Source organism: Lutra lutra, chromosome 6 (assembly GCF_902655055.1).
Source record: "Lutra lutra chromosome 6, mLutLut1.2, whole genome shotgun sequence".
Taxonomy (NCBI): Eukaryota; Metazoa; Chordata; class Mammalia; order Carnivora; family Mustelidae; genus Lutra; species Lutra lutra.
In genome coordinates this window covers 100,440,926-100,454,589 of record NC_062283.1, presented here as the reverse complement: position 1 = coordinate 100,454,589, position 13,664 = coordinate 100,440,926, and the positions used below count along the sequence as shown (strand labels likewise).

The window sequence follows — 13,664 nt, the reverse complement described above, 5'->3', positions numbered from 1 at the left end:
GCAACCATAGAAAAGTGTTAATTGTAGAATCTATGTGGTAGAAACATGTGTATTTACCATAAAAGTCTTTCAACTTTTCTGATGTTTGAAAATTTTAATAATAGAAGCTGGAGGTAGAGTGGGACAAGGAAGGTCCTTAACTTTGTTGTTTGACAATTTAGTTGTGATATGACTAATACGCTGGAAAATATAAACCCCAAGGATAGTAACAGAACACAAACAACTATCTTTATTCTCGTTATACATTTGCTGATTTTTTAAAAAAGATTTTATTTATTTATTTGACAGAAAGAGAGAGAGAGAGAGCACAAGCAAAGGGAGCAAAAGACAGAGGGAGAAACAGGCTTCCCATTGAGCAAGGAGCCCAATGTGGGGCTCAATCCCAGGACCCTGGGATCATGACACTTAACTGACTGAGCCACCCAGGTGCTCCTATGTATTTGCTTTTAAATTATTTTTACAGTCTTTCAAAAGATAAAGACAAACCAGAACAGTTAGTTTTCTCCATTAAGTAGCTGCCACCATGACTGATTTTCAATGTAAAATAAAACTAGTCATGTATTATGTTCTCGTTAAACCTCATTAAAGAAAAAATCACTTTTGGCTATGCTAAATAAGTGATAAACAGGCAAAGCCACAATAGACATGAAAAAAAGAAGAAATTCAAATGGCCATTGTAATGCCTCACCAATAATGAAGGAAATGTGGAAAAACAAATACTATTTCTCTATCAGACTGGCAATGCCTAAATGATAATAGCTAATGCTGCTGGAGGAGAATGAAAAAACAGATATACTCAAATGCTGTTTGTTGGAAGCTGACACACCCTTTTAAAAAAGGCCATCTGGCAGTAATGTATCATAAATCTTATAAACTATGTCCCTATAACTTTATTACTAGGGATTTAATCTAAGGAAATAATAGATCCAATACACAAGATATATATCCTAGATTATTAATCATAATATATATACTACCAAACCACTGAAAACAACCTAAATTATGGTATGTAAATACAATGGTCACTATTCATTAAAAAATAATTACACAGACTTGGACACATTAACTTGTAAACAAGTCCCCCAAAAGTAAACTCATCCATTTGACTCTTATACTTCTTTTGATTGTGTTTCCAATGCTGGTTTTTCCTCTGATATCTAATATCTTTTATTTTATTTTAAAGATTTTATTTACTTATTTGACAGAGAGAGAGATCACAAGGAGGCAGAGAGGCAGGCAGAGAGAGAGGGGAAGCAGTCTCCCCGATGAGCAGAGAGCTCAATGGCGGGACTCAATCCCAGGACCCTGAGACCATAACCTGAGCCAAAGGCAGACACTCAACCCACTGAGCCACCCAGGCATCCTGATATTCCATTATCTTTTTTTTTTTTTTAAGATTTTATTTATTTATTTGACAGACGGAGATCACAAATAGGCAGAGAGGCAGGCAGAAAGAGAGGAGGAAGCAGGCTCCCCACCAACCAGAGAGCCCGATGCAGGGCTCGATCCCAGGACCGAGATCATGACTTGAGTCAAAGGCAGAGGCCTTAACCCACTGAGCCACCCAGGTGCCCCATATCTTTTAATGAGAGTATAGAAACCAGATTTAATATCACAACAAAGTCAAAATGCAAGTTATAGAACAGTACATATATATAGCATGAATGCTTTAAAAAAAAAAAAGAAGGGATATGCATAGAAAAAACTTGGGAAGTTATATATTAAGATGCTAATGAAAGATATACAGATTGGTTAAGAATAAGGGTATATTTTTCTTCTGCACATGAATTAAATAGTATAAATCAGGTGATTAAAGTTGTAATCATAATGTATTTACATTAAGAATATAATTAAATGTTCAACATCTAGCAATTCTCTGTGACATGGATACAAAGAACAGGAGCAGAAAAGAAAAGAAATCTTAATTTATGGTTATATAGTTACTGTCAGTCTTTATGTTTAGAGAAAATGCAGAAAGAACACCAAACAAAAGAAGCAACAGAATATGTGGATCTGACCAAAAATTATACTTAATAGTTTACAAGTTTTAATTTTATCCCAGAAAGCTGCTTATCAGTGCTACCAAGTGCTGACATATGACTATAACTTATCAAAATTCATATTGAAAGTGTCTCTTAAATGCAAAATAAAGGGGAAAAATAAGTAATTGAGAATATCACCTTATATGTTAAGAACTATAAAAAGACAGTTAATTTCTTTTTAGGAGAAAATTATTCTAGGTGCTATGCAGCAACTACTAATCCTGAGTTTGAACTGTCAATGTTTTAAAAACTATCTCCAAAGGAAATCCTAAAATAAAATGCAATCTTCACGCAACAGCAATCTTTATGCAACAATATATGCAGTATTATTATAGCACTGTTATTCACCTATATTCAAGTATACATGTACCCTCCTGACACAAAAGCTACAAAGTTTATGAGTTAAATACAGTTAAATATATTATCTGAGGTGGAACGTATAAATAAACAAGTAAGAGAGAAGGTATAGCTTTTCCCTACATGAGCATTCCCATTAATAAATGTAAAAGAAATGAAGAAAACAGAAAATTACCATTAGATAAATACCAAGTAATAACAGTTACCAGCAAGATCCACCAATGGATGCTAAAGTGAGTGGGTGAAAGCTTAAGGAAAAACAGAGTATTTGTGTAGTTTTAGAGTATCTTCACTCAAGGTAACTTTATTAAATACAAAGAAAAAATTTTTTTCTTTTATAGTGAGAAACCCAGCAGAAACTATCTAACTCCAAGAGATGGTGGTTAACATAAACAGACATCAACATCACCCCTGATGTGATGTGTTTTAAAGACATATCACTTTTGTAGAAGTCTTGCCAAAATGCATAGCCTCAGTCTAATCATAAGACACCATCATATAAATTAAAATTGAGAGGCATTCTACAAAGTAATTGATCATTGTTCTTCAAAACTGTCAGAGAAACTTAAGAGACATGACAAATAATGTAGTATGAGATTCCAAACTGGATTTTAGAGGAAAAATATTAGTGAAAAACTGGTGAAATAGCTCAGTTAAGAATGTTATACCAATGCCAATTTCTTAGGTTTGATAAATGTATTACTGTGACATAAGATGTTACAATAGGGGAAGGTAGGTAAAGGGTAAATGGGTAAAAGGATAAATGGGTATACTAAAAATGGTATTCCATACCATTTCTACAATTTTTCTCTAAGTCAAAAATTATCTCCAAATTTAAAAAATCTAAAGATTATTCTCACCTACTGAATTTCGTCAAATAAATTTAAAAAATTATTTTTAACAAACCTGGGCCGACTGGTCTCTGAAACTGTAAGAATGGGCCAAATCACTTATATCACCAAAATGCATTTGTGCAATGAGAATGATAGTATCTATTGTGCAGTTCTTCTCTGAGGATTAGAAATAACTCTTTCTGGTCTAGCAAGAAAACAGTAAAGCATAGTGGTAACGAGCATGGGCTTTGGTATCAAATAGACCTACATTGCAATACCAGCTCCATGTCTGTGAGCAAGCTGTGTAATCCCACTGTGCATCTGTTTCCTCTGTACAAAATGGAGGTAAAGTTAAATTAAGCTTAAAGGATCTTGGATAATGAGTTTAAGTAAATAATGAACATAAAGCATTTGACTCAGCATCCAGTAGAGTTCCAAAAGGATTTAAGGTATAACAGAATGAGTGTTGAAGTGGGTAGTCACTATTAACAAACTTGATGAGCATGACCATGTAGTGCCAAGTACAATAATTCAAATTCATAACTGCCAAGTTATTAAGAAAGGATGAAGTTTGGAATATTCTTATCATAAAATAGGGATACGTTCAATATATGATTTGATTTCCACTCAGAGCAGCAAAGAATAAGGTGCTTTAAAAAACAAACTCCTAGAGAGGGGAACCCTCCTATACTGTTGATGGGAATGCAAGCGGGTGCAACCACTCTGGAAAACAGCATGGAGGTTCCTCAAAAAGTTGAAAATAGAGCTACCCTATGACCCAGCAATTGCACTACTGGGTATTTACCCTAAAGATACAAACGTAGTGATCCGAAGGGGCACATGCACCTGAATGTTTATAGCAGCAATGTCTACAATAGCCAAACTATGGAAAGAACCTCGATGTCCATCAACAGATGAATGGTTCAAGAAGATGTGGTATATATATACAAGGAGTACTATGCAGCCATCAAAAAAATGAAATCTTGCCATTTGTGACGATGTGGATGGAACTAGAGGGTATTATACTTAGCGAAATAAGTCAATTGGAGAAAGACAACTATCATATGATCACCCTGATATGAGGAAGTGGAGATGCAACGGGGGGGGGGGGGGGCTGGGGGGTAGGAAAAGAATAAATCAAACAAGATGGGATCGGGAGGGAGACAAACCATAAGTGACTCTTAATCTCACAAAACAAACTGAGGGTTGCTGGAGGGAGGGGTGTCGGGAGAGGGGGGTGGGGTTATGGACATTGGGGAGGGTATGTGCTATGGTGAGTGCTGTGAAGTGTGTAAACCTGGTGATTCACAGACCTGTACCCCTGGGGATAAAAATACATTATATGATTATAAAACAAAAAACAAAAACTCCTAGCTACCAGGAAAAACCAGCTTAAATTATTAGTTAATTAAACCCAGTTTAAATTATTAGATTTTTTAAATGAACCAATAGTGCTACGGTTTAAGCAAGAGAAGGCCTGGAACAAACAAGACACACAGATTAAGAATCACTATTCTAGCTAATAAAAATCAATTTGATGTGACATATTTTCCATAAATATTATTTGCCTTTATTTTTTTTACTAGTATGAGTATATTAAAAGATTATTTCAATGAAAATAAGAATTTCTATGCACAACTATTTTCCAACATATGTTATTAAAATTTATCAGGTATGGTCTCTTTTTAATTCAGTGGTTGCCTAATATATTCTAAATTTTAGGATCATAACCATTTAAGACTATATCATACAAGATTGCAATACAGTTCAATAAAACAATTTTGAAGCTATAACCCATCTATAGTAAATATGTGGACCCTTAATTTAATGAAAATGCTAATTTAAAAAAAGATTTCACACTGTAATCTCATTGTGCAACTATTCCCTGATAATTTTAGGTCACAATAAAGTAAGATTTCAAATCAGTTATAAGAAAGGCTTTTCTACATATATCTAAATACTTGGGAATATTCTAAAACCAGTGTGTGTCTCTTTTGCCTTTCATACAACTATTCAAAACCCTTCACAGGTGTTAACAAGTAAAACTGTACACTTACCAACACCTTGAGGCCGACTCAACCTTACAGAATTATTTTCAAATTTTTGGACATGAGGAGGGTATTCTTTCCTAAAAAAGGAAATTTACAGATTTAACAGAAAAAATATTTTCAAAACAAAAAGGCTGAGGGAATACTTACAATATGTTTACTAAAGGCAAACCATAACTTCTTTGCCATATAAAAAAAGTGATACTATAAAATAATAAAACTATATAATACAAATATAGTAAAGCTTAATACACTGTAAGGTCCCTAAGAACAGTGACTACATTTTATTTAGACTTAATGTGTCAAAACCCATAGCAAGCAGACTTTCAAATAAATAGTTAATACTAAGAGAATCCAAATTATTGTCCTTTCAAAGTAGTCACCAAAACTATATGGTGCACAAAACTTTAGTTTTCTTTTGGAACTGCCTTCATAATCAATTTATAAAAACCACATTAAAAAAAGAATATGTAATACTTCATTGTCACACGTTTTCTGAATTAAAAAATCAGCTTAATCATACCCAATTTGCCCAATTTTACTGTAAATGCTTTTAGCTGTTTAAAAACAAATCAGTGAATTTAAAAAAAAATCAGTGACTAAAGGGAATAAATGGTGATTAAGATACTAGTCTTGAGGAAAATTTCAAAATCAGTATAAAAAATGTTATGTTCAAAACCAGCAATTCTGGAACAAGTATTTTAGTCTTACACTATGAATACCTTATGGAGATGTAATTATACCTTAAAAAATACATTAAATTATATTGTCAGACTTCATATACAATTTTCAGGATTTTGAAAATAATCCTTAGTAAATAAAGATTCTAAAACAGCACATAAGTCCAAATATACACTAATTTGGGGGTAAATAAAAAAAAACTATAGCTAGTTATGTGATAAAACTATTAAAGATTTATAAAAAGTACAATAGACCATGGAGCTATAATAGCTACTTTTCCACCCTAAATAAAAGATTTCTAAAAATATTCCCATTTTACTTAGCCAGAGAATTAAAAATAAAAGAGGCTACACTATTATTTATAAATTCATTCACCCTAGTGATCAATACCGATCAGAGCATATAATTAAGTAAACAAAAATCCTAAAGAAATTTTTCCTGAAAGATTTCATACTCTTATGTTGTAAAAGTCAAAACACCTAAATTAAAAACAAAACAGGAGAATGACACAAGGAGAAAATAGCAAGAGTATTGACAGTAGTGTATCTGTAATAGCAGTTAGCAGATCGTGAACATCATGTGCCAGGTACTGTTCTAAGGGCTTTATATCTATTAAGTACTTTAATCCTCAAAATTACCTTATAAATTATATTATTATTATTAGCACTTTATAGATGAGACTGAGGTACAATACAGTTAGTTAACTTGCCTATACTCACATAACTATTAAATAACAATGCCAGAATCTGAAAGCTGGCAAACTGCATCAATACTATGAGTAATAGAATTTTCATGATTATTGAGCAGCATTATTTGAATAACTGGGCAATTTCTACCCTGACAGAATTTTAGGATTCATGAAGATATGAATTTTAAGGATGAGAATTTGCTTTGAGATTGTAGTAGTACTAGCACTTATGAAGGAGGTAGGTATTCAGCTAATTATACTAAACTTAAAATAAAACTCATGTTTTTGTATTTCATATACTTTCACACTAAGAAGATATAATATAGTCTTTAAATCAAACAATTGATTTTTTAATCTCTAATTTTTATAACTCTTCAGTTTGGAAAAATAAAGATACCAACTTTAAAATGCAACAGAGGCAATGAATTCAAATGATGATACTAGCATGGTAAACTCCAAAAACTCTTTATTTTTAAAATAGTGGCTAACACAAATAGTATACATTCTTAAATACTAAGGATTATCAATACAGAAAATAATTATTTGACAAAGAACGGGCACAAAATCTGAAAATACCAATATTTTGGATTTTTTTAGTTTGAACCTACTTGATTACTTATTCTGGGGTAAGCTATAAATACAGGTTTATTCACTAATAACGGACATAAATCACCTGAAACAACCAATCATACACATGCATGGACTGATGAAAATGCTCCATTAAATGCACTGTATTCTTTGCTATCTGACAGTGCAATAAACCATGCCTTGCTAATGGGGAACAAACACCACACGGAATGTATCATATAATATTCTTGACTACCATGTATTATAATGCAAGGTTAATAAACTATTCTGTATATTGGCCAACATTTCCAGATCTTATGGCCACAACATAATGAATATGTGCTACATATTTCCCTATATAAACAGGGAAACTAATTTTTCTTTGCAATGAATAAATTACAGAAATAAAAGTATACCTTCAAATTTAATACACAAAAACAAGAATTTCAGGATGAAAGTATTACTGGTAAGAAAATTTTTGAAAACTTTCCAGCCATAAACTATCTTGTATTCTTTAAAATATATTTTAAAAAAAAATTGTTAGGTTATCAAAAATCAAATTTTATGTTAATTTCTTGGCTTGAGGGCTCCATCACTCTACAGATACAAAAATTTCAAACTCCAAACAGCTCAAACCTAGGATTTCTCAGTGGGTATTTCTTTCTCACTTTTAACCAAGCAGCACAGAAACTTCCCTGTCATGTTATCTACAAGGTGGGGATTTTTTTGCTTGTAAGGGTTTGTGTTTTGTGTAGAAGTTGAAACAAAAACAAAAGCAAACAAAAAAATCCCTCACCTCAAGGACCCAACACTTTGTAAGCAGCATAAAACAATTGAAAAACTTTCTTCCTCCTGTGCAGAATTGTTCAAATAACCTCAAAATGCTCTGCATATTAAGGGCTAGAGAGCCCTCAGCCCTGAAAGTTTTCTTTTAAATAAGCTTAATTTTGTAATAATTTTAGATATCCAGAAGATTTGAAAAGACAATTGAGAATTCTATCCCTCATCCACTTTCTTTTAATGTTAGCGCCTTCATCATCATACAAATGTCAAAAACAAACAAACAAAAAAACCCCCAACAATGGTACACTACTATTAAGTAAATCCCAAATTTTATCTGAATTTCACCAGCTGTTCCACTAATATCCTTTTTTTGTTGTTGTTCCAGGATCCATTGCATTTAGTTGTATAGTTTCTTTAGCCTCCTGTCTCCCAGTCTTACCTGACCTTCCATGAACTTGGCATTTTGGAAGAGAATCGGCAGTTATTTTGTAGAATGCCCCTAAACCTGGGTGACTCTCATGTTTTTCTCATTATTAGACCAAGGTTATAAATTTGGGGGAAGGAGGGCATCTGGGTGGCTCAGTCGGTTAAGCTTCTGCCTTCAGCTTGGGGGTAATGATCTCAGGGTTGATCAAGTCCCACAAAGGGCTCCCTGCTCAGTGAGGAGTCTGCTTCTCTCCCCTCTGTTTGTGTGCACTCATTCACACACACACTCTCTCTTAAGTAAATAAATTAAATCTTAAAAAAAAAAAATTGAGGGTTAGGATATCGCAGAGTTCAAGTGTCCTTCTCATCACATTTTATCAGGAGGTACATAATATCAGTATGATTTCACTGGTGATGTTATCTTGCTAAGGTAGTGTTTGCTGCGTTTCTCCACTCTGGAGTTACTATTTTTCCCTTTCTACACCCTATTTGTAAATAAGTCAGTCCAGCACACAAAAGGGGTGGGGTAGTTAAACTTCACTTCCTTAAGTGTGGAGTATCTACACAAATTATTCAGAATTCTATAATGAAGAGCTGTCCACTTCCTTCAGTTCATTTTATGTAGTTTATAAAACCCTAGGATTGCTGAGTAAATAAATGATTTATTCAATCATTTTTACAAATATGACACCTGGATATTTATTGTATATTTTAGGTTATAATCCAACTGTTTTAGTTTTGGTCTTTGGGAATGCTTTCATTTGGTTCCTGTGTCCCCTGGATATGACATCATTTTTTCCTTTATCCTGGTAAAATATATATAGTGCAATATTTACAGAAATATAGAATGCTTCATAACCTACCTGTAATCCTTACACAAGGTCCAAGAAAATCTTCTCTGTAATGTTAAAATTTCAGTATATGGGCTTTTTAGGCAAGTATTCTTTTGTTTTTTGAGTACCTGGTTTCTAACACTAAGGGAGTTCATATTCATTCTGTGTTTTCCTTAACCCAAACCAAAATCAGTCATTTCTTCATGTTGCTTTTCTTAAGAGAGTGGTATTAGAAGCCAGGATCTGGGTGCTGGGTTTTTGTTGTCTTGTTTTCTGCTGGTGGATTTTAATGATAGCTCATTTTATTAATCTTTCCTTTGCTCTAACTGATCTAAAAGATGTATATTTCTATAAAATAAGTGTATTAATATTCAAATGTTAAAATTCATTATTCCAAACTCTTGTTAAACTCATAAATCAGTCTAATTTTCCAAGAGATATATTTAAAATCTTCCACAGCTGTGCGTTAACCAAGAACTTCTTCCATTTTAAGTATTTTAAGGAAATTTTATATATTTAATTGTTATACTTTTATACACTATGCCTATTACAAAACATGCTCCTTTTTTCCCACTTAGTACTAATCCATAATTTCATCTTTTTATTAAAATTATACTCATGCTTTCTGTTTGCATCTTTTGTGATACTAAACAAGCTTTTTTTATGAACTTACAGAATGTTACTGTATCTCTGATTCTTTTAAACAACATAGTATAACTGGGTTTAATCCAACCAATTTATCTTTTATTAAATATATTCAACCTCACTATAATTACTGTAAAGACTGACAGACCTCATGTTTTCCTTTCCTCTTACTTTACTGTCTGTTGTATATAATTCTATTATTTGTTTTCTCTTTTCCCCTATTGTTACTGGTTGCACAATTATTATTCACTTGTTTTCCTTCCCTAATTAAGTTACCTTTCTTCTCAACCTTTATTCTGATTACATATTCCTGTTAACATCACATTATCAAGATTCCAGCCATTTCTTCAAGCAAGATCTCCTACTGCATCTCCAATGATCGGAGGTCTTTTGATTCTATTACTTCTTGCCTTTCCAATTCTCCTCCCAGAAGAAGGGTCAAAGATTCCTTTTATTTCTGCCTTTCTACCTCCCTAACCCCTAGATTTTGCTGAGACAGTTTTGAATATTTAGTCACAGACTATTATCGATTTTCCTTTGTAGCACATCAGTATTTGGAAAGTGGAACATCTTAACTCAATGCCACAGACTTAAGGTTTTATTGCACCAAATTATAAATCATATACAAAACACTGTTTTTTAAAAACTCTCAAAGATTTATCAGGTATTAACACTTCCCTATCTAAAATGCCCTGAAAGCTTCTAAGTGAGTATACTGATATAAAGTCTTACAAAGGCTTTAAGATCTAGGTCCTAGCTGACCTTGCCAAATCCACCTTGTAACATTTTCTCCTTTGTTCCCTAAACTCCAGCCACTGTGGTCCTTCTTTATATTCCCTGAACATGTCATTCTTCCACTAGTATCTTAGTACCATCTCTTTCCTATCTGGAAAAGCCATCTATGTGATCATGGCATGGCTGACCGTTCAGTTAGTCCTTGTTAAATGTTAAGCTTTGTAGTAAAAAGTTTCTGAGGGGCACCTGGGTGGCTTAGTCGGTTAGACCTCTGCCTTCAGCTCAGGTCATCATCCCAGGGTCCTGGGATTCAGCCCTGCGTTAGGCTCCCTGTACAGCGTGGGAGCCTGCTTCTCCCTCTGCTTGCTGTCAAATAGGTAAGTAAAATATTTTTTTTTTTTTTAAGATTTATTTATTTATTTGACAGAGAGAGAGAATACCAAGCAGGCAGAGCAACAGGCAGAGGGAGAGGGAGAAGCTGACTCCTCGGCAAGCAGGGATCCCAATGTGGGGCTCAATCCCAAGACCCTGAAATCATGACCAGAGCTGAAGGAAGACACTTAACTGACTCAGCCACCCAGGTGCCCCAATAAACAAAATCTTAAAAAAAAAAAAAAAAATTTTTTTTTTAAGTTTCTCTGAAAATGCAATCTAAAGAAACCATACTGACACTCTCTATAACATCACCCAATTGTGCTTCTTTATACAGAACTTATTATTTCAGGGTGCCTGGGTGGCTCAGTCAGTTAAGCAACTGTCTTTGGCTCAGGTCACAATCCCAGGGGCATGGGACTGACACTCTTTTATCAATCCCTACTCAGCAGGGAGTCTATTTCTCCCTTTTTCTCCACCTCTCCCACTGTGCTCATGCTTGCTCACTCACTCTAATAAAAAAGTAAAATCTGTTTTTTTTTAAAGAACCTATTATTCCATGTCTTACTTGTTCATTATCAGTCTTTGCCCATCAAAATGTAAACCACAGGAGTGCAGGGATCTTGTCTGTTTTGTTCATCACTGTACCCTTATGCTCAGACTATAGCAAGCACTTGAAAAATACTTGGAATGAATAAACGTGTATATCTAAATCAAAGTGCATTTATCAGGTCAAATAACTGTACAAACATTGCTGTAAAAAGATGGTATTGAAAAAAAAAAAGATGGTATTGTTAACAAAAACTGAACCACTACTGCCCATCATGCAGAAACTTAAAATACTCATTTTTTGGCCAAGGTACAAAGATCATAATTCAGTAATTTAAAGACACTGCAAACTTTTTTGTATTTACTGACTGGACATCTTAGTTGGAAATGGGATATACCAGGGCTCTCTAGTTTGTTTACTCTTCCTGGTCTTTTTCTAAGGTTTCCATATTCAGTCACTATTTTCTTTACACTATGTTTTATGTGGCAAGACAAATTGTTCTTCTCTTCCTCTATTCTTCTTTAAAAAAAAAAATCTATTGCTGTTCTCAAGTATGGCTGTACTCTGCTAAATAAACTTTAGGTTTGATTGGTCAAATTTAAAATAACAACAAAGTCACTGAAATTTTGATTAAAATTCCATTAAATTTACTTTAAGGAGCACTGGTAACCACCAACCAGAAACATAACATAGGCCTCAAAGTCTTAGATACACTTATAAAGGATTTATAAATTATTAACTTTATTACTGGGTATTTAATTTTAGTTGCTGCAAATAAAATTTTAGTCTCTCACTATACACTCCAATTGATCAGAGATGCATGAAGGAAACAATTATTAACACTATTAGTCTTGTAGTCTATCATCCTGCTGCTCAACTTTATTATATCTAAGGTTTTAGATCACTCATAATTCCAAAGAAGACAGTATTATATGAATATAATTTTATTTTCAGATTATCTTCAGACAGCAATTTATAATGTTACTATAAATTGGTACCACCTCTCTGTAAAACAACTCAGCAGTACTTCTGAAGAGCATTAAAAACATTTGTGACCTAATCTAAATAATGCTTTACCAGAGATTTAAGAGCTTCATTTAGAAATTTATACACGAAGTTGTTCATGAATGTATCACATATAACAATAATGAGCTAATGGGTAAATAAATTACGTATATCTGCAAGACAACCTACTATGCATTCATTAAAAATCATTTTTAGAAGTCAACTTAATGACAGTGAAAAAAGGACAAAATGTTAAGCAAAAACTCAAAATATGCAGCTGTATTTTTACTATGATTCCATGTGTGTTGGGTATATTAAAAAGTATGGGAAAAATATTGGAAAGAAATGCACTGGTATCCTAATAATGTAATTTTCTATTTTGAGAGCTTTTAGAAAATTATAAAATCTCTATACTCGTCTTTTCAAACACACCCTTTATGTAAACATTCCTAGTATTTCATATATTTTCTTTCATTGTATTCTATTCATCTTTGTACTTTATTATTGTTTCAAAATTCCCTATAATACACACATGCTTTTCAAAATTTTTTAAAAATTTTAAATTTGAAAATCACTGTGTGCTTCAGTTTCACAATGGGTCAATGGATTGTTTATCTACACAGGAAAAAAAGAACAGCTCTAATACCAGTTTAAATATTCCAGATTGCTGGTACTACCACGTACACTGTATTCACAACCAATTTGTCTAGGAGTCAGAGAAGAATTTGAGTCATTCAAATTGACAAAGTCACCTACAACAACAATAAAAATGGTGGCAATTTTTTGAATTTTGCAAGCTTTAGATTTTAATATTGCTATTTATTTTTTATTACAGTGTGGTTTTAAACTCCATTGTGCCCAGTGTACATGTAGGAAAAAAACCTAGAAAAGATTAACCTTCCACAACTACCTAGTTTTTGTTTATTAGAGAAACCATTCTCTTGTAAATACATCATTTAGTACAGAGGTTTTTATAGTCTCTCATGTGTTGAAGGATAAAGATAAACGATCTTCTCCATAAAGATGAGAAAAAAGATGTGACTTAGTGTTCACAAGAAGGAGACAAAAAGGGTTATGTGAAAAGAATTCACCAAGTAAA

General features: G+C 33.0%; 1 protein-coding gene across 7 annotated transcripts in view; it reads right to left on the bottom strand.

Moving 5' to 3' along the window:
• Positions 1-13,664, bottom strand: part of SENP6 (SUMO specific peptidase 6) — a 125,744-nt gene that overhangs the window by 60,981 nt on the left and 51,099 nt on the right. For all 7 annotated transcript variants that reach the window (XM_047732377.1, XM_047732380.1, XM_047732378.1 and 4 more), the window contains one exon: positions 5,290-5,360. In XM_047732377.1, coding sequence (XP_047588333.1) covers positions 5,290-5,360 — 71 coding nt within the window. The remainder of the gene's footprint in view (positions 1-5,289; positions 5,361-13,664) is intronic.